Source organism: Oreochromis aureus, linkage group 6, assembly GCF_013358895.1.
Source record: "Oreochromis aureus strain Israel breed Guangdong linkage group 6, ZZ_aureus, whole genome shotgun sequence".
In the NCBI taxonomy this organism is placed as follows: domain Eukaryota; kingdom Metazoa; phylum Chordata; class Actinopteri; order Cichliformes; family Cichlidae; genus Oreochromis; species Oreochromis aureus.
Genome location: NC_052947.1, coordinates 32476124 through 32501793, shown reverse-complemented (window position 1 = coordinate 32501793; position 25670 = coordinate 32476124). Strand labels below are relative to the sequence as shown.

General features: G+C 40.6%; 1 protein-coding gene across 1 annotated transcript; it reads left to right on the top strand.

Moving 5' to 3' along the window:
* Window positions 1-119: 119 nt before the first annotated feature.
* LOC116315435 (lysyl oxidase homolog 4-like) lies at window positions 120-20374 on the top strand. Its single transcript, XM_039613371.1, has 16 exons — window positions 120-183; window positions 1524-1750; window positions 2551-2819; window positions 2911-3596; window positions 4200-4411; window positions 10148-10186; window positions 10282-10489; window positions 12168-12348; window positions 13755-13909; window positions 13995-14162; window positions 14658-14820; window positions 14937-15180; window positions 16039-16154; window positions 16518-16654; window positions 19234-19345; window positions 19438-20374. Exons 3-16 carry the CDS (start codon window positions 2552-2554, stop codon window positions 19506-19508), a joined length of 2760 nt encoding a protein of 919 aa, XP_039469305.1. The 5' UTR covers window positions 120-183; window positions 1524-1750; window position 2551; the 3' UTR covers window positions 19509-20374.
* Window positions 20375-25670: the final 5296 nt, after the last annotated feature.

Genomic DNA, 25670 nt, shown 5'->3' with positions numbered 1-25670 from the left:
CAGTCTGAGTTACAGCAAAATCTTCCACTCAATCATTGCCTCCACTAGAGAGAGCTCTTGAGCTTCATTGTCTCCCCTCTCGTCACATTGCTTTACAGCGACCTGGTTTCTGCCTCAAGGACAACATCAAAGGCCTGGGGCGACTTCTAAAAATAAAAATGACTCACACATTAAAATGTTTCGGTAAGTCTTATATTTGTGATTTATGGAGAAACAGAGCCAAATGGTGGTCAGGGAGGCCATGCTAACCACAGATTAAACTGTGGCCTCCCCGCACAAACCAATGGTGAATCGGCAGGAAAAGATGTTGGGGGGGGGGGGGCTATGTCTGCAGTCCCTGGACAGAGGCTTCACATATAGTCTTAGATGTGGAGTTACACAAACTTTAGTTTTTATTCTTTATTTTCAGGGACCACAAACATTGATCTCATAAGACCAGATTTAGCTACTAACTAAATTCCATCAACAGTTGTTGGGCAGGAACACAATGTTAAATAAACTACATGCTAAATACAGATACAAGTAGCTGCTGTGTTTTTTCTAGTCTTCCATTTAAATTTATCAACAATTAAAAGTAATGAACTTCAGCAAGCATTCCAGATTATATAGAAATGTCTGACTTTGCTACTGAATATATAATACTGTAGATATTTATATGAAATGTGTTATAAAGACTAGCCGTTCATTGTTATTTCAACAAAAAGGGGGATTAAAACACAGCCCTTCATAAACCAGAAAAGAAGTGATCCATACTTAATAACGTTTATCATTTCTATATATGGAAAAAGTTGCTATGGATTGTTACATAGTTAATGCAAAGATTTGAAGTTGCTGCTTCTTAAGTGTTTAAGCACTAAAGCCTCTGTGGGACTATCTGCTCTTTTTTTTATAAAATCACAGGGCTGCCATTTGTCTCTATTCTTAGAGATAACTTTCTTCACGTAATGAGGTGCCACGACTGAGGATGTTATGAAACTTCAAGTTCATGCAAAGAGTTCAGACATGCAGTTTCACTCGCACTGCAGAGCACATAGTATTTATTTTATGACACCGCCAACTGTGGGCAGGGCAGGGTGCCAGGCTTGTGTGTGAGAGAGAGAACATGTGATTTTATCATCGCATGGAATAAAAGACTTCACAAAGCAAACAAGTAAGAGTAAAAGTAATGAGATTGAGACTTAGAATTGTGTAAGATTTGACACACAATAAAACAAGCATCCATTGACTGGAATATATGTTTGCCTGGGGGGAAAAAAGATTAGAGATTCTTATAAAAATTACAGGCTTTTATAATTCAAGCTCACGTGTCAAGTGAGCCAAACACGTGACCAGGCCAGGGAGTTCACCCACCTGCTGCAATATATAGCATATATTCAACTTGGAGCAACTGTGACCACATTATTTTCTCTGAGATTAATAAAGTATTCTGATTCATATGTTTGCACTGGGAGACTAGGAGAGAAAAAAAGTAATTGATCTGTTTATGTTTTCATTGATTTCCATGGTCAGTTTCCCTTTTCCAGATTTCCTTTGACGGGCAGTGTGTGTTGGAAAGGAGAAACGTGACCAGAGGAAGGAAAAAAACTCCTTAAATGAATAAAATGGGAGGGATGGAGAGCCAACCTGAGGGAGTGACAGAAGAAGAAAGAGGGAGGGAAAGAGGAGAATAGAGACAGCAGGACCAAGCTCACTGCCCCAGTCCTGTCTCCTTTCTTTCCTCCTGAAGCTCAAGGCTGAGATCAACAGATAGGTAAGTTTTCTCCAGCATTTTTATTTTGTTCTCCTCTCTTTCTGTTTATTCTCATTGTGTTTTTTCCCTCAATAACTGAAAATTTCATCCCTGTAACTATTTGAAGTCATCCTCATTCAACTTTTCTATGAGGGCCCATGATCCATACACAAAGCAGAATTTGTCTGACTCCTAAATCCATAAAGTGTTTCTATCATCTTCTAGACCTTCTCCTCACAGCTTGCTGCTTACCACTAGTTTGCTACTCTGTTAGAAGACAAAAATTTTAGAGGTTGTAATTATTGCTCATTAACTACAGCATCTCGCACAGATGGTGACCTGCTGCTTTATTTATGTGTGAGAGCATTTTTATGACAATGTTTATTTGCTTATGTGTCTGTTGGCCTAATACGTGCAACTAAACTTGAGGGTTTGCGGAAAGCCAGAATTTCCGTTGGCTGGATGCAGAAGCTACTTTTAGCTCTGGTTATTACTCCCTGTGCCCTGACTGGTTCAGGCTGTTTCTCAAACCTCCCGCTGTACTTTAAATGACTCTGATTATTTTAGAGGATAAAAACATCTATCAATCTTTCATTTTACTGTGGAATGTCCCATTAGGGTTGAAGAAGAAGTTTCTAATTATATGTTCTGTTAGACTATGGAATGTGACTTCCATGGCTTTGTGTGATTTTGAAGATTTTTGTGGTAACATACACATTTATTTTGGGAGCTGCAAGCATCTTGTCTGTTTTACTCTTTTGAGCTGATGTCACACAGTTTCTATCAGCCTGTTTTTTACTCTTTATTTCCCCCCCTACCAGGATGCGGTGGCTCAGCTCCTTGTCTACGCTCCTTGTCCTGCTTCTCCTCTACCCCCCTCCGTTTTATGCACAGGAGGTCCATGTACGCCTTGCAGGCTTAAACCGGCGCAGTGCAAATGAAGGACGTGTGGAGGTGCTCTACAATGGCGCATGGGGCACTGTGTGTGATGATGAGGTAGATCTTAGCCTGGCCAATGTGATATGCCGGCAGTTGGGCTTCCAGCGCAGCTTGACCTGGGCACACAGTGCCAGGTTTGGCCAAGGACAAGGTAGGTCCAGCCAAGAATGGGAAGCTTTAAAATAGAAGTCTCTTGATTGATTTCCCTTTATTTGATGACTTGCCACTCTTTCTTGTGTTAGGTGTGATCTGGTTAGACAATGTGCGCTGCAGGGGCACAGAGGCTTCTATTGCAGAATGTCGTTCCAATGGTTGGGGGGTCAATGACTGTAGCCATGCTGAGGATCTAGGAGTTGTTTGCAGCCCAGAAAGGAGACCCGGTTACCCTGCTGTGTCTGTAGAAGAGAGTCCTTCATCTTTAAGTTACCAGCCAAACCAGCAAAGACAGAGAAACCAGTCACCAAGACAGTCTCTGTTGCCCCCAGCTCCCCCTCCAGACCCAGCACACATCTCATCTGCCTCTCAAAGAGGCCATGAGATTGCTCTCCATCGCAACCCAGTCTCTTCCCGCCGCAGCAACATCTCCCCGCAAGAAAATGGTCATGAGATCCAGATCTTGCGACGAAATCGAGGTGGTTCAAGGGACAACCTCCAAGTCAGCCCGGCTGCTCCACAAGGGCACGAGCTACTTTCACGTATGGCAAATGGTGAAGCTTACAGGCAAAGACAGGAAACGGCGAGGAGAAGTTCACAGGCAGGGAGACAACAGGAAGAGCAGAGGGTGAACAGGCAGTCTCAATATCAGCCTGAATCCCAGATCCCCTCTGGGAGGAGGAGTGACAGGAATCAGCAGCTCAGTGGGAACCATGTTGAACCAGACACTCTTTATCCAGACATAGGAGAGGAGAATGGTGCATACTACACACAGGTAAACACATACACAATACACACAACCTCTAGTGCACACCAAAGAAGCAACCCAGTCTAGTTTTAGCCAGACTTCTGCAGAAATGTCATTTGTGGAACCACAGGCCAGTGGACATGTATAATTAGAGACAAACCTAAAACCAGACCTTCCCCAGAACCAGTTCCTATGAATTACCATGGCCTGAAGTTTAGTTTAACCACCAATAGCTCTTCCTCTGAAGGAAAAACTTTAGATCAGAGAAAACTCTGCTATTTCTCCCTGCTGTTTGACTTTATTTTTTCTTCTTTTCAACTTGCCGAGTTTACACTTCTTGACCATTTTGTAATCATGATGACACATATCCCAACACGTTAAACAAACTGTGCCGACCTCTGTTAGTTTCTTTCCTGCTGCCAACAGTATTTAATGTGGATGATTAGAGACAAAGCATAGGACTCTCCTCATGTTATTCTTGTCTTGATTGTGTGCTATCTGCTTATGCTTATTTAAACAGTATGACAATGTGTCAACCTTTAAATGAATTGTTGATGCAAAGCTAAAAAGACAACGATGATTATTTATTTGGGATAAATCAGTGCCCGTTCTGTTTTTTCCTATCAACAGGGATCTGAGAGGGTTCACTTAGAGGAGGCTCGTCTGCGGCCAGTGTTGTCCAGCAGCCACGGCGGTCTGGTGACAGAGGGAGTGCTGGAAGTGAAGCATGCTGGGAAGTGGCGTCATGTATGTAATCGTGGATGGGACCTGAGCAGCAGCCGTGTCGTCTGTGGCATGTTAGGATTCCCTGCAGCAGAAGCGTTTGAGCAAAACGCCTACCGGTAAGTATGTGATTGTGGACCAGGCAGAGTACCAGAGGTGGAGAGACATAGAAATGAATGTGTGTATGTGTGTGTGTATGTATGTCTGAGTGAAAGGGATGGAAAAGTATAATGGACTAACATCCCTCCACAGATTAGGCAGCCCCATGCCTGGATTGCTGTTCCAACCCCCCTGTAGTAGAGGTTAACCACAACCGCTGTCATTAGTATAACCACACTTGGCATGACAGGTCCATAGTGGTATTAGCCAAGCCTGGCTGTCCACCAGGGCTGTCTTCCCCACTGGCTGAGTTGGTCTCAGCACAGGCTTTTAAAATAGTCCTAGAAAGTATGTTATTAATGTCAGATCCAGACAACAAGATTACCGTCATCCTCATCTTGTGTGTCTCTCTACTTAAAACCTTCCCTTACATGGTTTCTAATCTCATACAATTAAGAATCATCCAGTGAAAACTGTGTGCAGCAGCATCTGCGAATGCCAGGTGGCATGTTTACAAGAACTAAGAGCTCACACTTACTGAATTCATTAGTAATTATGCCTTTTTCCAGCCATACACTTACCCAACAGCTTCTTTAACTAGGAGAGCAGAGGTTTTAGAGGTTTTGGAGGCTCTCCCAGCTGGTTAATATACTTTGACCCGTCCTCCTTTTTTATTTGGTTCATTCTAGACAGGGCAAATATGCAGGTTCACATTCACACTTACAGCCAATTTAGAATTACCAGTTAACCTAACATGCATATTATTTGAATGTTGGAGGAAAACAGCACACCTGGTGGGCATCCCAGGCTCAGGGAACACATGTCACCTCTCCGCAATTGCACATTTAAATAAACATACAGAGAAACACAACTAAAACATGTCTCGGGTTTTTGGAATAATGATCCAGTATGTATACAATAATGACTAAGAAAAGTAAAAGATCTCACTTTTTTCAAACTGCGTGTTTTCATAACTGTTTAATTGTTCCCTAAACATAAACCCTTTGCTCTACAAATAATACCAGGCTGAACTGTTGATTTTATAGCCATAAATCCAAGTGGCGCGTCTAACTTTAGCTGTAAATACCCATTAAAACACCTACAGCAACCTTCAAAGTCTTTGCACACACTTGCACATGCTTAAACATTCTGCTCCCCGCGCACACAGACCTTGCATAAACTTTGTCCAAAATCCACGTGCTCACACAAATAAACATGCAAACAGAGTACACATACACACACGCGCACATACACTTGCGCACATGCAAACACAGCTCTCCATATGTCCCTCTGTCTGCCCACAGAGGTCTTTTTACGTCTTGGCTAACAGGACGACTGTACTGACCGCTGGCCTGTTCTACACCATCTGTCTCTTCTCTCCATTTCGCCAATAATTACTCCATGTGTCTTGCTCCTCTCTGCTCAGCAGCAGCACACAGGCTTATTCACCTCATCTGCCCCATTCACTGCAGCTCCAGCAGCCTAACACTGACGTTCTGTCTTCTTTCTGATTTATCTCCAGTGCTTCAGAAGTTTGTCTTCACTTTTACGTAAGTAGATACATTTGGGTTCCAAACGTGACCAAATGTCAAAAGTGGACAAAGAAACTATGAAAAACATAAACAAGTCTGGTTGTCCAACTTTTGGAATCTAATGTTCATCTGGACAACACTGAAAAAAAACACAAACCTCAAAGCTGTCTGGAGAAAAATCTTGTGTCTGTGCCAAGAACCTGACCAGCAGCTTGTGTGAAGATTGAACCAGGCCATGAATGTTGTTTGTTTTTGTCAACATCCACCCCGCTACGTGGGAGATGAATAGAGCAGACATTTTTGTCCAACAGTAAACAGTTGGAGGTGGCATCAGGTTGAGCATTAGCGTCTGTTTTAATAGATATTTTGTAGATTAATGTTTTTCAAGTGAGGTAGAAGTAGATGTGTTATGTCTCTCCTTAATGGCAGGAGTGTTTTAGCCATGTTAGCAGAGAAGATCTATGGGGATGGCAGCGCTGCTCGGTCCCTTTGGTCCAGACTAAAACATTATTTTAGTGACTATAAATTGATTCCTGTCACTTTTTATAAAGACCCAAAGGGTTTGGGGGGTTACGTGACTTTAATTTTAAGTCATTATTTTATGTTTTAGTGATATGTCTTGACCACCACTGAGTGGATTGTCATGAAATTTGCATTGAACAAATACAAATATAATATAAATATAATTCCTTGAGTTTCTGTGTGCACCACCAAGCTTTTCTTATTGTTTATCCAGACATGACAGCAGTCACATCGCCTCTTTCTGGTGCTACACACTACACTGGCAGTTTTCCATGACTAGTCTTTTTTGGGGATTGGTGTCCACTTGAACAGCTGTAATTATGGTCTGCGCGATCCTCTAATCTAGAATATTCTCTCAGCAGAACCTGCTGCACACCCTTTGCTGTGTCAGCACATCCCCCTCTTACCATGCGGTTGTTTTTTTGGTGTGACTGCCTTTGTCTCTGCCTGTTAAGTTGCTCAGCACATTTTTACAGATGTTTAAAGACTCCCCCACTTTGCAGTGCTTACAAAAGGCAAGTGTTAAATCCATTTGCCAGCTCCCTTGTTTTCTAACATCCACATTCTCTTTGAGGCTGACACTAACTTCTTCAGTTCTTCTAATTTACTTTCACCCCCTGCTCCTTTTTCTCCCATCCTCAGCTTCAGTTTATTAAAACACCATGTTTAATGCCTTGGAGGCAATTATGCTAAACCCCGCTTTTCATGGAAAGTACATCATTATGACCCCTTTGAGGGGTTTTTTTTTTCCATGGAGGTTGACTGGACTCATTAGGGGCTGTTGTGGAGTCAGTGTGGCAACCTGCTGTCTCTTCAGTGAGCCAATTGTTCCAGTCAGGCAGCTTTGCATTCATGGAGTATAATAACATGTTATCTCAGTTTTCCTGAGAGTCAGCTCCTCTCTCCGCTGTGGCTTATGGTATTGTGTGGTCAGAGTTTCATTAAAAAAAATAGCATCAAGCTGAGGATCCGGAGGAGAATATTTTCTCCTGAGTAAAAGACTTCGGCAGCAATCAGAATTGGTATGCTGCGTTGAGGCATGTTGCTGTGGTTCACTTATCTGCCATTAAAGCCTTAACTCAGTTCCAACCTGTTTTCAATCCGACAAAGAGCATCACACATTGTGTTTTTAGCTCTCAGTCGGACAGCTGAGACCTATCGAAGAGAACATGCATTTCCTCTTCCTGTTAAGTGAAGAGATGCTCCTAAAAGTTGCCCAGCTCATGGATACTTTACTCTTACATCACTCGTTCCATGTTTCCCATCATGCAGTCGTAACTGCAGTTTTACAGAATATTAAAGATCTTTGCTTTTATAGGCTGGGAAAGTCGATATGTACGTGCATATTTCCATGTCTGCTGTGTGTGAACCAACATGCTACTGCTCACCGCAAAGCAGACACTGCCAAGCAGAGCAGGCAATTATATGGGAAGTACTCTCACCCCCGCCTCCTCCAGACCATGAACCAACACCCCCATGCAGTCTGTCTCTCCCATTTTGATTTACCGCGGAGTTATGACACATTTTATACGGTGCAAACACAGACAGATAGGCTTACACAAGCACACAGGGAGATAAAGCCAAGGAAATAAAATACAAGCTTCTATAAAGTCATAAAATTCACTTTCACACTGTATATAATAATATTTTCTCACAGTGATGAGCAGGTGGTTTTCTACCTGATCAGAGAAATTACAAGCGTGGTCAATTTTTGAAAGCATTCAGCAGCTACTGTTTATGTGGGGGGGGACCTCTTGGTTGTGTGACTAAGTGCATGTAAAATATTCAGGCTTGTCACAGAAGTGGTCACTACTTCTGTCATTAAAATCTGGGGCAACGAGTTTGCTTTCTAAGATGTGGTTATTTAATTGTTATTGTTTACTGGACCATTTAATTCTAGTTAACCCAACCGAGTAGTTTAGGGGCTTAAACTTAACCAAATAGTGCCTGCAAACAAATAAATGGTAAACACAGTGTTGGATCTCAGGTCCCCTGATTAAATGTCTTGTGTCTGAGTCAAACCACAGTCCTATCCTCCATCTCCAGATATAGATTTTATTGGTCTTTATACTTCCTCGCAGGTGCTGCTGCTGTGGGAAATGTGAAAGCACTCGTATATTTTATTTCTGCAGACACTTGACAATCGACCTATTCTGCTGTTTCAGTCTGAGGATGTGTTGGTTTTTGCCATTTTTACCTCCCACTATACTTTCACTGCTTTTATTGTACCCGTTTTCAGCTACAGTCAGCAGCTATTTGAACAAAAACAACCCCTGATAAAGCTATGTACCTGCTCAGCACAGAAAGGAAACAGACACAATTAGCAGCCATCCAAGTGAATACTGCACATTCTTCAGTTCGACAGAAACAGAGCTCTAAGTCGAAAACAGTTTTCTTAACTGCTGAATGACGCCAAAAATGCTACATCAATTTTTTATTTCCATTGCAGCTAAAACTCATAACGACTTAGGATTTGTGTCTCATTTCTGTTGTTTGCAGGGATTTATTACCAGAGAAGGCCAGCATTAGTGACCAAACTTGCAGAATAAATCATATTTCATAACCACTGGACTGCAGCGGAAATCAGAAAAAAAAAATATGCAACAGTTTATGCTTATCCAAGCATGGAAAATGTCTTTTATTGTAAAAGAGCTTAAATATACACCGTTTTCCCTCCACAGACTGCCTTTTGTTAGACTGTAAATGACTTGTGGTGCAAATGTTCCACACAGTAGTTTTCTGGCTCTCGATTCCTATTAGTTTTCATTATAAGCGCTTCCAGCATCAAAGACATTTCTCCTCTAATCTTGGGACTGTGCATGAAAGCACTTGGAAAAGCAGGATACCGAGGTTCTCCCGGAGAGGAAACATCTCCCTTTTCCAGTATGCCAAATATTTAATTGCATCACAAATCTGGTTTTAGAGTAAACTCCTCCTGGTTATACTTTGTGTTGTGAGTCATTTAATTCAGGCACATTCATGAAGGGCGTCAGTCACGCTGCACCTGTCTGTGGTCACACTGTCTAATACAAGTGGTCAGCACTAATGTGTCTGTTTCCAGATTTACGGGAGCCCATTTTGTGCATAGACAATATTTCCTCTTTGGATTCTAGTTTAAGGTAATACCCATAAAACTAGACAGAGTTTGGAAAGACTGTTGAAGTTGGCAGACCTCAATAAGGATTCCCGCTGGGATTAATGTATAGTGGACTATTCATATATTTAGTTTCTTTTCCACGTGGACTCCTCAAACCAGACATCCTCAGTAGACATATAGGCAAACACTGAAACTGAAATACCCATGAACGTAGGAATAGAAGCTCTAAAAAAGACACAAGAAGGAGGGGATGGTTTTAGAGGTTTTAGAGGGGAAACGAAAGAAAATGGGAACTTTGTTATCCGTTATTCTAAATCTCCTCCTCTCTGTCTTTCTGACAGATGTTTAACTAGGGAACAAATGCCCTGTCAAGAATGTTGTGTCTCCTATTTATGGTTTCAGCTGGTTTACTTAACCTTTGATGAACAGAATGGTAGAAGCAGGGATTTCAAGGAAGAAACAAGAGGGTGATTGAAAAGGAGAGTGTACAAGAGAAGCACAGGGGTAGACTGTGGGAGTATGTAGGACAGCAGATTGTTTAGTCTACTCGATGTAAAGATGCACATGACTGAACATTCATGACTATAATGTTCTCTGTGTTTTAGGAAACTGTGGGACTCCAAGCTGGCTGATCCTTCCTCCAGGTAAAATCAGCATCTGCTTATTAAAGGATACAACTCAGTACAAAATCTTACTTATAATGTGTCATCTCGTTCTATTTCTTCTTTGAATCATTCAGGCTGAGGACACAGATCAGTAAGAAGGGTTACTGGGTGGAGAAGGTGCAGTGTCAGGGTGTGGAAACATCTTTGTCACAGTGTCAGGCCCTGCTGTCCCTGCCCAGGAGCGATGTCCCATGCAGGGGGGGCATGCACGCCGTGGTCCGTTGTGTACCTGGATCCCAGTTCGCGCGTAACGGCAGAGCGCCTGCACCGCCTGCAGTGCCGGTTAGTGTCGCGGTGGAATATGACAAATACAGATTGGAAGTGTTCAAATTAAAACCTTAAGCTGTGTCTACGGTGGAGCCAGTTTTCAGTGACTTGATGACCAGAGACCACAGAAGGCGGATGACTGTAAAAACTACGGGTGATCTACTTTTTTCAGTGTCACAAGATGCTGCAGTCTGATATATGAAATACACTGGAGATTTACCCAGGCACCCAGCACTTCAAACATTAGCTTCAAAGTAATACGTCCCAAGTGAATCACTTCCAGTGTGGACGCGGCTTAAGTCTTTTGGGAAAAATGCTCAGTGGTTTTCTTTTTAAGTGGTAAATGAGAAGCATTTTATCACATTACATACAGTATGGTCTCCATGTAGTGGTCACAAGGAAGTTCTATATAAAGGGCCTATAGTATACTCTATGGTATACTCTGTGTGTATAAATCAGCTTTTGGCCTCAGAGGCTCCTCCACTGCCCTGTCTTCCTTGGTGGCAAGGGACACTTTTCTATACAATTACTGGGTTACTATGACTAATATTGTCCTGCTTAATTTTCCCTGCCAGTTGACCATGCACATTAGCATATTGTAGGTATTTTAATCTGTACAAAAGCAGGGAAGTCACAGTCTGAAATCGAGAAATACTCTGAGCACGCACCTATATGCAAAAGTCTTCTTACAGATACAAAGGTGTGAAAAGTATTTGCCCTCTTCCTGATTCTTAGTTATTTTTTTATATATTTGTCACACTTAACACTAAACGAATTTTAATATTAGACAAATATAACCTGAGTGGATACAAAATGCAGTATTTCAATGATGAAGGGGAAAAAGCTATCCAAACCCAGCTCACCCTATGTGAATAAGGGTGAGCTGGGTTCTTTTGTGACCTCCTGGATAAGTCATTGATGCGAAGAGTAATTTTTTGAGGCCGGGCAGTCCTGGAAGGTTAGCCACTGTTTCACGTTTTCTCCTTTTGTGGATAATGACTCTCACTATGGTTGACTGGAGTCCCAAAACATTAGAAATCACTTTGTGACCCTTGCAGACTAAAAGACTGACTGAATATGTTTCTCTGCTGTTTTTAAGTTTCTTTAGCTCCTGGCACGATGCGTTGTCAGACAGGTTATATTTAAGACAATTCATGATTCAACTGGCAGCACGCAGGCCTGGGTGTGGCCAGTGAAATTGAACTCGGCTTAAAAAAAATATGGTTAATCACAGTTAGTTTATGATTTAATAAGAGGGAGCAGTCACTTTTTCATAGAGGTCTAGGTAGATTTAAAGAGCTTTTTTTCCCTTAATAAACGAAAGCAACATTTTAAAAAAGCATTTTGTTTTTACTCAGGTTATCTTTGTCTAAAATTAACATGTCTGATGATTTTTTTGACCAATTTTTTTAAAACTAAGAAACCAGGAAGGGAGCAAAGATTTTTTTTTCAAAGCACTGCATGCCTTTGAGTCCAAAAAAACATATTTTGCTTTTTTTTTAGGTTTTTTAGTTAGTTGTTTACTCCTGTTTCCTATTTTTATGCTAACTTTCTCTTTGCTTTTCAGCAAGAAACTGAGTTTAATGAGAAATGAGAAAATGTAGCATCCAAATGTAAACATGCTTTAAGTGTAAAATTTCCAAATTGATTGATTCAGAAACACCTCACTAAAACTTGCACTTTTTTCTTCCAGCCTGTTGTGCGTCTGAAGGCCGGGCCCCGTCTCGGGGAGGGCCGCGTTGAGGTGCTGAAAGAAGGCAAGTGGGGCACCATATGTGACCATCTGTGGGACTTACCTGCAGCCAGCGTGGTCTGCAGAGAGCTGGGTTTTGGGACTGCTAAAGAGGCACTGACCCAGGCTCAGCTGGGACAGGGTAAGATAGGACACATAAATATAGCCACACACATAGTTTGCATACAGTCAAGCAGTACTTTGATGTCTTTCTGGTGCAGTGAACTTTATTCACCATGACTTGGAAGGTCACTGTGGGAGACGTTTGTGCGTTTGAACAAAACCAATAGCAGGTTTTATTTGTCTTTAGTCCTAAGTAAAAAGATAACCTAATTTATGAAATCACAGAGAGGATAAAAAAGGCCACGAGCTGCTGATATGATAACTGGTTATGTGGTGCAGACTTTGAATCAGGGCATCCTAAGTATGATTAGTTTATTTCGGCGATTCCTTTAGACTAAACACTTCTCTATCTAAATGTCTGTTGCTGCACAAGAATCGTCGACCTGAGCAGACAAATAAACCCGGAGAAAATATTTACTGCCTCGCTTCCACTTCTATCAGAGAAGCTGATTGTTGAAGAATTTTACCCATGACCACTTAGAAAAGTGTAAACAATGCTATGAAGTTCCACTGACTGAAGCACTGCACGTGTTGTTGTCAAAATAAACATATTGTATGTGAAAAGTTAGCGCAGCTTTGAAACTGGGATGTCAGGCAATCAATGCCGAGTAAGACCAAACATTCAGATGTAATTACTATAGTAATGCTTTTGTTGTGGGCGTAAAAATATAGCCACCAAAGTGTCTGGCAGTAATGCTTTTTTTCACCCAGGAAACAACACAGGCCCTTTCTCACACTTTGTTATTGACACTTTTTCTTGCCATACCTCTGCAGTAACTCTGTAATCACATTCATTTCCTTCCATTATCTTTCTGCCCAAATAAGCACATAGCATGTCCTATAATGGTGGGAGCATTTCCTTCTCTCTACTTTACTTAATTAAGTAATTCATGGAAAGCATGTGAGTGTTACTTTAAAGGCTCCATTAAACTAGGTGCTATGGTTACATTTCAGCATGGGCCATTGTGCCTTTTAACGTCTCATGCTAGTTTATGAGTTGTGTAAACATATAAGGCATGAGTCCATGTGAGGTCCCATGGTTCTCCAGTCAGAAGAGAACAGCAACTCAAAACTAGGTTTGATGACATCATTAGCTATTTAAGACTAAATTATAGGGCTTTAATGGGCTTTACCCTGGGCCCCATACACCTACGCAAACATACATGTGTTCAAAGATTTTGCTCCATTTTGCTATTTTGACATCTATTTTTGGTTTATAAAGAGCAGCCCTGGTGTGCAACGTGCATGACGGAGTGTACAGTAATTTGGCTTTTAGAGCCACATCACAGGTCCCATTCATGTCTGGGCTTTTAATCCTTCTCCATGCGCATCTGCTGCATTTGAGCCATCAGGTTTCAGGGACTTTTATGTCTGTGTCACTCTTTTAATTTACAATCAGTCAACTGCTACTCCGTTATGCTGTAGGTACTGGTCCCATCCACATGAACAGCGTCCAGTGCACAGGCAGGGAGAAGTCAATTACCGAGTGCCACTCCAGACCAGTGCCTCTTTACACCTGCAAACACAGCCAGGATGTGGCAGTCCGCTGCAACGTCCCAAAAACTGGCATGGAGACCACGGTGAGAAACTCACACAAACAGAGTGCACACATATCAACATTTAGGCATACAACAGGAAACACTTTCTTGCTCCTTTCACTTTTAGGTGCGCCTGGCAGGAGGCAGAGAGCCATCGCAGGGCCGTGTGGAGGTGCTGATGGAAATAGGAGGAGTGAAACGCTGGGGCTCTGTCTGCAGTGAAAACTGGGGCCTGAATGAGGCCATGGTGGTCTGTCGTCAGCTGGGCTTGGGCTTTGCCTCAAGTGCTCATCAGGTGGAAAAAAACAGAATCCCTTTTGTTGATGTTTTCCTCTGATTCCGTCCTTTTTGTCTCTAAGCTTTTGTTATGTGTGCTCCCATTTCCCCGCTTTCTCTCCATCCTACTGTTTGTGTGCCTGTGCTGTGTTATTACTGAGGCCTGAGGTAATTACAGGCTTCTCAGACGTCCACTTCCAGCGCACTGAAAATAAAAGAGGGAAAGTTAGCCGAAGAGAGATTGGGAGAAAGTCACAGAGCAAACAAACTGAAATAGACTTTTGCATGGAAAAGGCCACTGAGAACATTTAACAGGCAGTTTCAAAATTGTGAAAAAGAGTAGAAAGTGTGATAATATGTACTGATAGATCCTATAAAAAATGGTGCTTCTCTGTTTACAGCAGAAGCTCCTATTTGCCTTCTGCTGTGCCGTTTTTCACAATTCTTGTTATAATTTTTCAAAGCACAAATGACCTCTTGGGATTTTTCTTTGAATATTTTTTCTTCTGTGCAGGAGACTTGGTACTGGCCTGGATCCGCAGATGCTGGTGAGGTGTTGCTCAGTGGGACACATTGCATTGGCACTGAGATGTCTATTCAGCAGTGCCGCAGAAATGCACACGTCTACTGTCCAAGGGGGGGAGATGGCAGGGCAGCAGGAGTCACATGTGTAGAAAGTAAGTCAAGGACTGGCAAACACGTGGACACAACTGCACTTTTAGTGATGTTTCCAGTACAGTACAGTGCCAAATTGGAAGGGAAACTTAACAATAAAACTCTTTGATTCCTGCAGCTGCTCCTGACCTTGTACTGGATGCACAGCTCGTCCAAGAGACTGCTTACATCGAGGATCGGCCTCTTCACCTTCTGACTTGTGCTAACGAGGAAAACTGCCTGTCCTCCTCTGCCGCCAGAATGAACTGGCCCTACGGACACCGCCGCTTGCTACGTTTCTCCTCCCGCATCATGAATATGGGTCGTGCTGACTTCCGACCACGAGCCCCAAGAGAAAGTTGGGTATGGCACCAGTGCCACAGGTAAGAACTGAAGCAGGCATTTAGAAACCAATGTGCCATTTAACTGAGCTTCAAGGTTTTCATTTAAAACTGTAGCTGCTTATTTTATGCCTCCAACCAGATAGGGAGTAACTATGTGCTGCAGTCTTTGGCTGGAAAAGTAAAGCAGCATAACCTCCTCTATGGTACAGCACAGGGCATTATGAGGTGATGCGAAACTTAAGCATTTTATAGAAAACATAGCTGCTAGCAGAGGTCAAAAAATTAAATGTCAGCAGGGAAAGATAAATGGGACATTAAGATTTAGTAAGTGAAACTGGATCACTGGGTTTTGCACTATAAATAGCGAAACATGTATAAAAGTCTGTTATTTAGCACAATGAACATAATGTTTTATCCTCCAAAATACTGTTTACAATAAACATCCTTTCACTGGTCACCCAATTGTTAGAGTCAGAGCCATGACTGCACTCAGAGCAGCCTGGCTTCTTATCTTGGCGGTTGTGGTTGTGTGTCCCAAAACGAGAGGCACAGCTCGTTGTGTCTCCCAGCCACAACCCAATCACTACCTCCCCGACCAGAAAACACATGGTTTGACTTTGAGTTTTGATAGGGTTTGCTCTGGGAATGGTTCTGTAATGAGAGAACACCAAACTGATATCTGTCTTTTGCTTTTTTACAACTGTTTCCTGTGTTTGTCTGACGCCTTAAGAACAACATAACAGGATTTATAGCTGCTGAATTTCAAGTTGACGTTAGGATTCTTGTCCATAGATCGGGTAGTTGGAAAATAAAACAGCAGCACGTTCAACAGAAGTCTGTCTTAGTTTTGTTCTCTCTCTTTTTTAAGCATTTCATTGTTTATTTGCCCTCTTTCAGACACTACCACAGCATCGAGGTGTTTACCCACTATGATCTGCTCACACTCAATGGGACAAAGGTAGCTGAAGGTCACAAAGCCAGCTTCTGTCTGGAGGACACCTACTGTCCTGATGGTAAGATAGTAATAGAGATTACTAATACATTCATTTGTTTTTTGTGTGGAAATGTGAAAACAAAAAGAGCAGAATCGTGACAGACAAGAAAGAATCAAGAATACATAAAAATGCAAAGCTGAAATCCTATAATGAGTGCTCAAAGTCAGGCTGTAAGATCAGAAGCCAAGCCTAAATAGATCTTGGTTTCAGAGAGCCCAGACAGCTTTATGCAGATCCTTTCTATTCATTTAGAGGAAACACCAAAAAAGACTTGTTTTATAAATCATGTTATTTTAACTTCAGACCTCAAATCCACAGCGACTGACAGCAAAGAAAATTTAAGTTTAAAGTCTCTCCAACTTTTTTTTTTTGTCCCTCTAGGTATTCATAAGCGATATTCCTGTTATAACATGGGACAACAGGGAATCTCAGTTGGCTGCTGGGACACCTACCGCCATGACATTGACTGTCAGTGGGTGGACATTACAGACATACGACCTGGTGAATACATCTTTCAGGTCAGTTTATTTTAAAACACAAAATTATATTAAATATATTTTCGCTCCACTAATTTATTTACTCTGTGCTGAGTTAATGGTGAAACTGTTAGTCCAGTGAAAGTGCAGAACAAAAAGTAATCCACACTTAATCTTCATGCTGAAATAGCATCAGTGATCTCAGTAGCTTACACAACTTCTCAGATCAGGCATGAAAGCAAAATAGAGAGCAGAGCAAACACAGACGTTTGTGTTTCAACATCTGAAGGCACACACGAGATAAAAGCAGAGATAAAACACTATAATTTTAGCTAAGTGGCTCTTGGCTGTGTTTCCAGCCATTCAGGTGTACAGTATATATGTAGTTTCAAGGGTGTGTGTGTATTTAGAGAAAGTGAATTTAGTCTGGATTTATATAGAAAGTAGACCTGCTATTAGTCCACCCTCTTAGAAAGTACGGACTTATTGACGGTGGAAAAGCTGTCAGCACTTTGCATCTGTACAAGTTTTAGTGCTCTATCACGTCTCGGCTGTTTCTAGACATCCCGTGTGCCGCTGTGTGGTGACCTTCTCATCTGTCCTCTTGCTCTCTCTGTCATTTGTTCTATTTTTTTCCGGACAGCTTAGCGTCAGAAAAGCAACGATGTTTACAGTTTCTAATCATTTTCGGAGTGTTTACATGAAATCAAGATGCCAGAGTTAGACTTGCATGTGCCGACGTGGACTTTATGTAAACTACATGCAGGAGTGGTCTTTCTGTGTCCACATGAGCCTGCGCACATGTGACGAGCCACTTCTTGAGAGATAAACCCACATAAAGCACAGATGCAGTGCTGCCACGATGCAGCACTTTGTGGTCGAGCTTGTGGTGTAACAGTAGTTGAGCTGCTCATAAATTTGTGTAAGAAGTGAGAGATTAGGGAAGGGCGTAGAGCCTTGTTTGTCCTTCATGCAGCCTTCACTATGAATCACAGCGTGGCAGCCATTTTTAAGACCATACATTAAGCTGATGAGTCACGTCCACCTCAGCTTGATTACTCCTTATTGAGTTGTTATTTAAAAATCAGCGACACAACCTCATAGTCTTTTACATGACTGTGACAGCCTTTCATTGTTCTGTAAAACAGGCTAAGGGCCCTTTGTTTCACATTATTACAAGAGCATTTAACGGGATATCAGCTGCCACTAAGTTAACGTGGTGTTTTACAAAATGTGTGCTGAAATCATTGGCTGGTCCCAGTGTGCAGTTGGGACCAGTTGTAATGTGTATATATATATATATAATACTGCACATTATATATACATAATTATGGAAATTTTGCATCTTAAATCTTTGTCTGTGAATATAATTGTAACCACAAAATTTATACAGTATGTAAAAAATGAAAGTGGGTTGCTTTATTGAATATGTGGTCACGTTATCTGTTTGATGTGTGCACCAGAAAAATTCATTTGTGTGCTTTCCTTATATATGGCAGACAGACAGGGTGGAAAACAAAAAACCATGGCAACCAACCATGGTTACAGTCTAATGTTAGGCTGTGACTTGAATCCAAACCCAACACTATCATCTGCCTTTCTGGGTCTTTTGTCCTTTACAGAGATAGCAGTGGAAAGTGATGTCATGCATCACTTGAACCCAAAATATATAAGATCACTGGTCATATAGAAAAGATGAAAACAATAATCCTGTGGCTTCTCCGTCGGGCCCCATGAAAACCTGTTGTTTCAAAATTGTCTGAGGAGAACTGCTACTTTCACACTCACTCCCTTACTTTATTAAAAGACACCCTTTGCACTATTCAAGTCTAGACAGAATGTTGCTTTTACTATCAATCCCATGCAAACACCCACCCGTATTTCCAGTATAAACTGAGCTAACAGCTTCCCAACTCGAGCTTCATAATTAATATGCATTAAATAATAGCAATACAAAGAAGAAGAAAAAGAAGACACATGGCCTGAGTAAACTGTGCACATGGAGTATACAGTCTTACCAATACATAAAGTAGTTGTTAAAAATGTTAACATGCATGCATGAAATTCTTTGATTTAAATTGAATTGGTGCTACTTAAATAAGTTTAGTCAATGTTTCTGCAATAATATATATTAAATGGAAATGTGGTAATCATATGTGTAGCTAAACCCATCCTAACTGTATGTTTAATGCAGGTTTCTAGCTTTGATGGTGGATATATAATGTTCCATGTATCGCAATGATAACCTGGGATACTCTAAATGCTTGCAGTGGTTCAAAAACTGTCGAGACACCATGTACAATGCAGCCACAAATTGCAGTACAATCTTTGAAAAAGACATGGGGAAGGTTGTAGTTATGTACAAGCCCTCATAGTATACAGAAGTGGGTTATTTGTTGTTGTTGTTTGTGGTGGTGGTGGTGGTAATCAAATCTAGAACATCTAAAGCAAGAACAGGAGTTGCTAGTGAATTATAGCGATGCCGTTTTCTCCATCTAGCAAAAGGATTACATTGTGCTTGTTTATTTTTTTTAAATAATTCTTCTGTTTCAAAAGGAAACTGTATTTGTGATGAAGATGACTGACTTTCAGTCTAATCATCGGTCCTGTTTCTTACTCAGGTGGATGTCAACCCGTCTTTAGACATGGCTGAGTCTGATTTCCAGAACAATGTGATGCGCTGCCGCTGCAAGTACGATGGAGCTCGGGTTTACATGTTCGGATGCCATGCAGGTAATGTGTCTTGTAATGAATTCTCTCTGTTTCAATACTTTCTTAATTGATTCTGTGTAAGACACTTCTCTTCTTTGTTGTGTTTTTATCAGGCGACGCTTACAGCGCTGAGGCGGAGGACTTGTTTGACCACCAGCGTCAGATCTCCAACAACTTCCTGTGAATTATGGGAGACCCAAATTTGTTAACAGAACAACTGTAGAACTCCTCACCACACCTCAACATGTATGGGGAGGGAGGGTGAATGATAATTACTTGCCAGTAAACAAAGAGGTGGGGATCAGAGAGAGGAGGGTCTGTACACGGGAATGATTTGGGAGGGATGGAGTGACTTGATTAAAAAAATGAAAAACAGTATCCTGTGACTGATTATGATCAGCAATGAGTTTTGTTGTTAGAAAGTCAAAGAGATTAAAGGAAAAAATGTTTAAACAAGAAAAAAAAGACATTAAAGTCAGATATCATAAGCATCATGACACCATAATAGACATACAATAGTTTACAATTTTCAGAACTTGATGTTTTAACACTTACCTTGATTGAAAAGTAACCAACGTTAAGAAAGTCATGACATGAAGGCATATGAGAACAACTTTGCAGTACATCACCAGACTGTAGTCCATAAATCTCTGTACCTGCTTACTGTGCTTTCCATCATCACACTACAAAATGTAGCATTTACTGTTACATCTGTGTGGTTTTTGGTTTTAAATGAGATTTATTTTTCATGGTGCTATTTTGCCTGTTTTGAATAAATATTGTAATGTATTGCAAATGTATTGTCATGTACAGTTTTATATTACCTCTCTGGAATAATGTTTCTTAAGGTCTCTAATTTATGCAGAATTTTAATGTACTTTTGAGTTGAAAGCTGTTTGTATTGTTAATTTTATTATGATAACTATCTCCACTTTGTTTGTTCTTTAACTGTTTAACATTGGGAACAACAGACGAGATCTGGTTGTACCACAGTATTGCGTCAGTACTTGGTAATGGTAGTGAAAGAATAAATGTCAGATTGAAAACTGTCATTTGAGGCATTATTATTTGACCGCAGACATTTATAATGCAGAAAGCAGAGAATAATTAGGCCGTGTTTAAGGATATAATAATAATTAAGCAGAGTTAATGTTACAGTTTCTGTAGAAGGTTTGGAGACTTGCCTAATAGGCTAAAAGAGATTCTTGAAGTTCATGCAGTGCCTTATGTGAGCCTAATCACATCAAGTTGCTTCAGCTTCTTCAGCAGATTTTAAAAAGATCTAAGATGATTAAAGTTGCTGGGTTTCCTTTTCCTGGGAGCGTGAGCTAAGCGGAGTTTTATTGTTGTTTCCACCATATTTCCACTGAGGAATACATAGAAACACTGGAAACTCTCACAGTTGCCCTCTGTCACATTACATAGGCTATGCTTTAAATAAATGACTCACTTTGGCCTTTTTTTCTTCCCATTTTATGAGCTGGTGCCATATAAAACTATATAAATAAAGTGGCAAATTAAAATCAAATACAAAGTCGGTAAAGGTGACATAAACATGATGCAAATCTGCATTACAGATTGTGACTGCATCTGGGCTGGTAGTGCATCAGCAGACTGTAGACACTCCTTCCAGTCATTCATTTTCTTCAACTTATCCGATTCAGGGTCACGGGGGGCTGGAGTACATCCCAGCCATCATAGGGGGCCAAGCAGGGCAAACCCAATGTGTTGCAGGGATAACAGAGAGACAAACAACCATTTGCACCTATGTCTAATTTAGAATTTGTCATTATGAAATAAGGTTATTAGAAAATAACTTAACGTCTTTGAACTGTGGGAGGAAGCCAGAAGACCAAGACAGAACCCACACAGGCACGGGGAGAATATACAAACTCCACACATAAGGACCCCAGCCAGCCTGTGGATTCAAACCTAGAGCCTTAACACAGCGGTCCCCAACCTTTTTTGCGGCACAGACCGGTTTATGTCTGACAATTATTAGGTGTTGTGGATAAATACAACAAAATACAACCGATTTATTCATAAGACATGGGAAAAGACCCAGGAAACCGAGTTAATGATAAAAACTATAAAAAAATAATGCTAAAAAACGATAAAAACCCTGAAAACCAGGAGTTTCACACCCAAGCCTCAACTCTCGCGGCCCGGTACTGGTACCTGTCCGTGGCCCGGGGGGTTAGGGACCGCTTCCTTAAAACACTGAAGCAATAGTGCTAACACGACTGTGCTGCCAGCATTTGTCATTTTCAATCAATTCAGTGAGTCAACTCAGTGGAGTGGAGGCATTTAAAGGTCTGAACCCAGGTAAATTAAAACTGTGAGTTTTAGAAAATTTGAAAACAAAAAATAAATCCCTGAACATGTCATTTCAGTGTCAGTGGGTGCAATGTCTGCACCTGTTATTAAGACCTTAACATGTTTATTATTATAGAACCCATTTGTTCCATGAAACAAAGATGCTACTTTGCCTTTTTAATGTATGTGGTTCTTGACATCAAAGCAAATTACCATTCTGTTATCATTGCATTATTTTATTTAATGCCTCCTTATTTCTATTGCCTTCATACGGCTATAGCTCATGAGGTAGAGCAGGTCATCTACTAATCGAAAGGTTGGTAGTTTGAGTCCTGTCTGCTCCAGTCTGTAACCAACTATCCTTGGGTAAGATACTTAGCCCAGGTCGCTCTCTGATGCATCCACATCAGTGTAGTTGTTCGATAGAAACAATGGTAGCACTTTCTATTACAGCTTGGTAATAAAGGGGTAATAGTAGGATAACAAGGGAGAAACAAGAGGGTAATAATGTGGTAATTATTACCACAGAATCTACCCGAGATATTTCCAGGTAATTATCACACTTCTTTAAGTTAGCTTTAATAGGTTATTCATATGTTATTAAAGAGAAGTAGCCATTTGTTTTTTCATTTTGCAATGCTATTTCCTGCTTATTACACAGAAACTATCTTCCTTGTTACCCTACTATTACCACTTTATTACCAAGCTGTATATCCACATTGTTACCGCACTTTTGAAGCTCTTATTATCCTATTACAAACATTTCAGGGTAATATTACTGTAACCATTGTTTCTACCATAATATTACTTTGATATAACATGGTTATTACTTTGGTAATTGCATTGTAATAACTTAGAAATTACCACATTAGTACCCTCTTGTTTCCCCTTGTTATTCTACTATTACCCCTTTATTACCGAGCTGTGATAGAAAGTGCTACCGAAACAACACTTATTTAGAAAAAATTTCTTGTATGAATGAAGCAAGTTGTATAAAGAACTCTGAGTGCTCAGGTAGAGTAGAAAAGCACTATGTAAGAACCTGTCCATATGGTAAGGCTTCAAACTTAGAGTAAGGGCTGGGTCAGGGAATCCAGAACCATCACTTAGTTATACTATTATAGGCTCATATTGCTGGGGAACTTTCCATAATGGCTTTATTTACCACTACTGCATGTCATTCACTTTTGTCTTTTCTGTCTTTTTGGAGATTTTTGTCCTGTTTTTTATTTGTGATCTCGCTATTTTCGCCTTTTCTTTCTTTTTTTCTACTCACCCCCCAACCTATATCAGCAAGTGGCTGGAGGGCTTTTCCTGTTTAAAGGGAGTTCTTCTTCCCCACTGTCGCCAGGTGCTCATTCAAGGATTGCATGATTGTTTGGATGTTCTTTCTCTAATATTGTACCATACCACATAAAAGCCCCTAAGCTGCCTGTTGTTTTGAAATGGCACCTTAAAAATATTACTGAAGTAAATAGAAAACATAATGATTTTTCAGGTGTTAATGAAAACGTGTCATTGCTAAGCCAAATTTTTACAAAGGGAAGAGAGTGATGTAAGGTATGTTTGCTGACAGTGTTTGGTGCTAGGAAACCCTTCACTAACAGGGTCCTTTGCTGTGGTCGGAGATTAGATTACTTCTTAATTTGGACCATGTCTCACACTTCACTTGCTCCATGACATAACATGTAGCATTTCTGTGTAGAGTTGGCACTTGAAACCACCACTTTCTCAGTTGTGGCTTGTGTTTGTGTAGTTAATCTAATGAATGTGTGTGAGGTATCCAATTGGCTGCTCTGTGGCACATCACCCCCTCGTGAAGCCACAGTAAAACATGAGATTATGGGCAGGGTTCAGATCTCACACGATGATGGTAAAGAGTAGCTACAGGCTCTATATGTAGTCCAGCTGCAAGAACAACAGCATACACGGAGGTCTGTCATGAGAATGTGTCCACATTTGCACTTGGCATCAAGAAGAGCCATCTCTGCACTAAGATCAAGAGACACCTGTCTATAACCAACAATCAGTGCATAAAGTCTAACAATCAATAGATGGCATATCAACATAAAATAATATTTATTATTTACTCTTTTTTTACATCTGACATCTTAATACCCAATAGTTATAGTGCCAAAAACTGCAGTCCCGTTGATGGCCACTTGAGGCCATTTAGTTAAGTCATAAAAATAACTTTTTCGAAGCCTAAACAAAAAAATGGTTTCATTCACTGTAGCTTATTGCTCCGCAAATTTTCTAAAACTTTTTTTTGTTTTTATTAATTTTTACTGTATTTTTTTAAATTCGAGAAATGTCCGCTTTGATTGACCTCACCGCTCACTGTAGCCGATCTCTGTATGCTATGTATAGTCTTTACATCTTTACGCTGTTTGTGTTGTCGGTTGGTCTTGGAGCAATTTTACTACAATTATATGACAAATGATACGGTCTGCTGTGAAGTAGCACCCATCTATGTTCATCTTTTATATGCAGTCTATGGTTGTCTCACTAGCAGCAGCTCAAAAATCACCAGCCCACTACAAAAGAACAGCAAGTTCCTGCAGAAGAGATTCTTAGCTAGCGAAGAGAGTGACTGAAATAACTGATTTAATGAGCAGTTTCACCGTACCAGCTGCATATACTTAGACTGGCATGGCTCAAGCTTTTATTTGAACATTTCAGTACTTTAAAAGTTAAGCCAAGCCACTTATAACTCTTCAAATGAGCATTTCCATAATTTAGTGCTTGTATGTTCATATAATGGACAAATAGCTTTTAATACATTATATTTGCACACAGTGCTGGGCTTGGCAACATACCTCAAGCACATTTTACACAAAGTGGCAGCAGTTACACAGTCTATGGTTTGAACGCTGCTAGGGGTATTAATCTACTACTTAGAAAAGGGAACCCTTAAAGTATTTCTAAAGCTACTCGGTTATCAAATTGTGGTTATTATAGAGAATGGAACCTCTTATCATATAACCACTGTTACACTAATGAGTCACCCATTAAATAAAAGCATTTTTTTAATCCTGTTAAAAGAAAATTCTTCCTAATATGAATCCTCAAACCTGCTGTACAAAAACGTCTTTCATATTACGTGCACGGATATAAGTGTGTCAATACACTTTCAGAAGGATTGATGTGAAAAGAAACAAATATGTAATGAGACTTTTTCTCAAGCTGCAGCGCTTTAATTAGCTCACTGTGAGCCACGTGGCAGTGCCTCATTCATCCACAGCCAGTAAACAGTTACAAAACTAACTCTCTTACAGCAATACAGGGCTGATTTGGATATTTAAAAGGAGGGGAACTATAAATCACGGTCATCTGCAGGACAACTAATTTACCGAATAATAATTATAAACATTTAAGTACACAGCAATCGGCTCTATTAGTGTGTGAGCATTTCCACTGGCTGAAAGGACTAAAAAAAAAAAAAACAACAACAACAAAAAAAACCCCCTAAGTTAGCAGCAAATTTAAGTTTTGATACAAATCTCTCAAAGAACAAATTTAAAACTCCTTCTCCACACTGGCTGAAAGTGGTGTAATTATTCACTGAGGAACTGAATGAGCCGCAGTGCCACATGGTCTGTGGTCTGCTGGGTAAAGCCTCAGAAGAGGCGTCTGCCTGCAGCTGTCAAAAAAGGGCTCTCGAGCCTGAGATATGTGTCTGAGGAAACTGACTTATGAAAGCTGACTCTTGGGAAACCCTGTTTGATGACAGTTAGAATAAACACCGTCTCTCTTTAGTGATTACCTTTGTAAAGTTAAAAAAAAATAGCTTGTCAGGAATAAAGAGACACGTTTTTCTTCGTACTGTCATTATATTTCGTCAACAAACAGAGCAAGAATGGATGGAGCTAAAAACAGGAGCTGAACTGAAAATCTTGGTAGATTTGTTTAAGTGATGCACAAAAATAGTGAGGTGCTTCGCTGTTAAGGAAAATCTTTGATGACAGTTTTGCCTGTCATCGTGAAATGTCTAGACTCGTGTCTTTAAGCACACGCTCAGATTTTAACA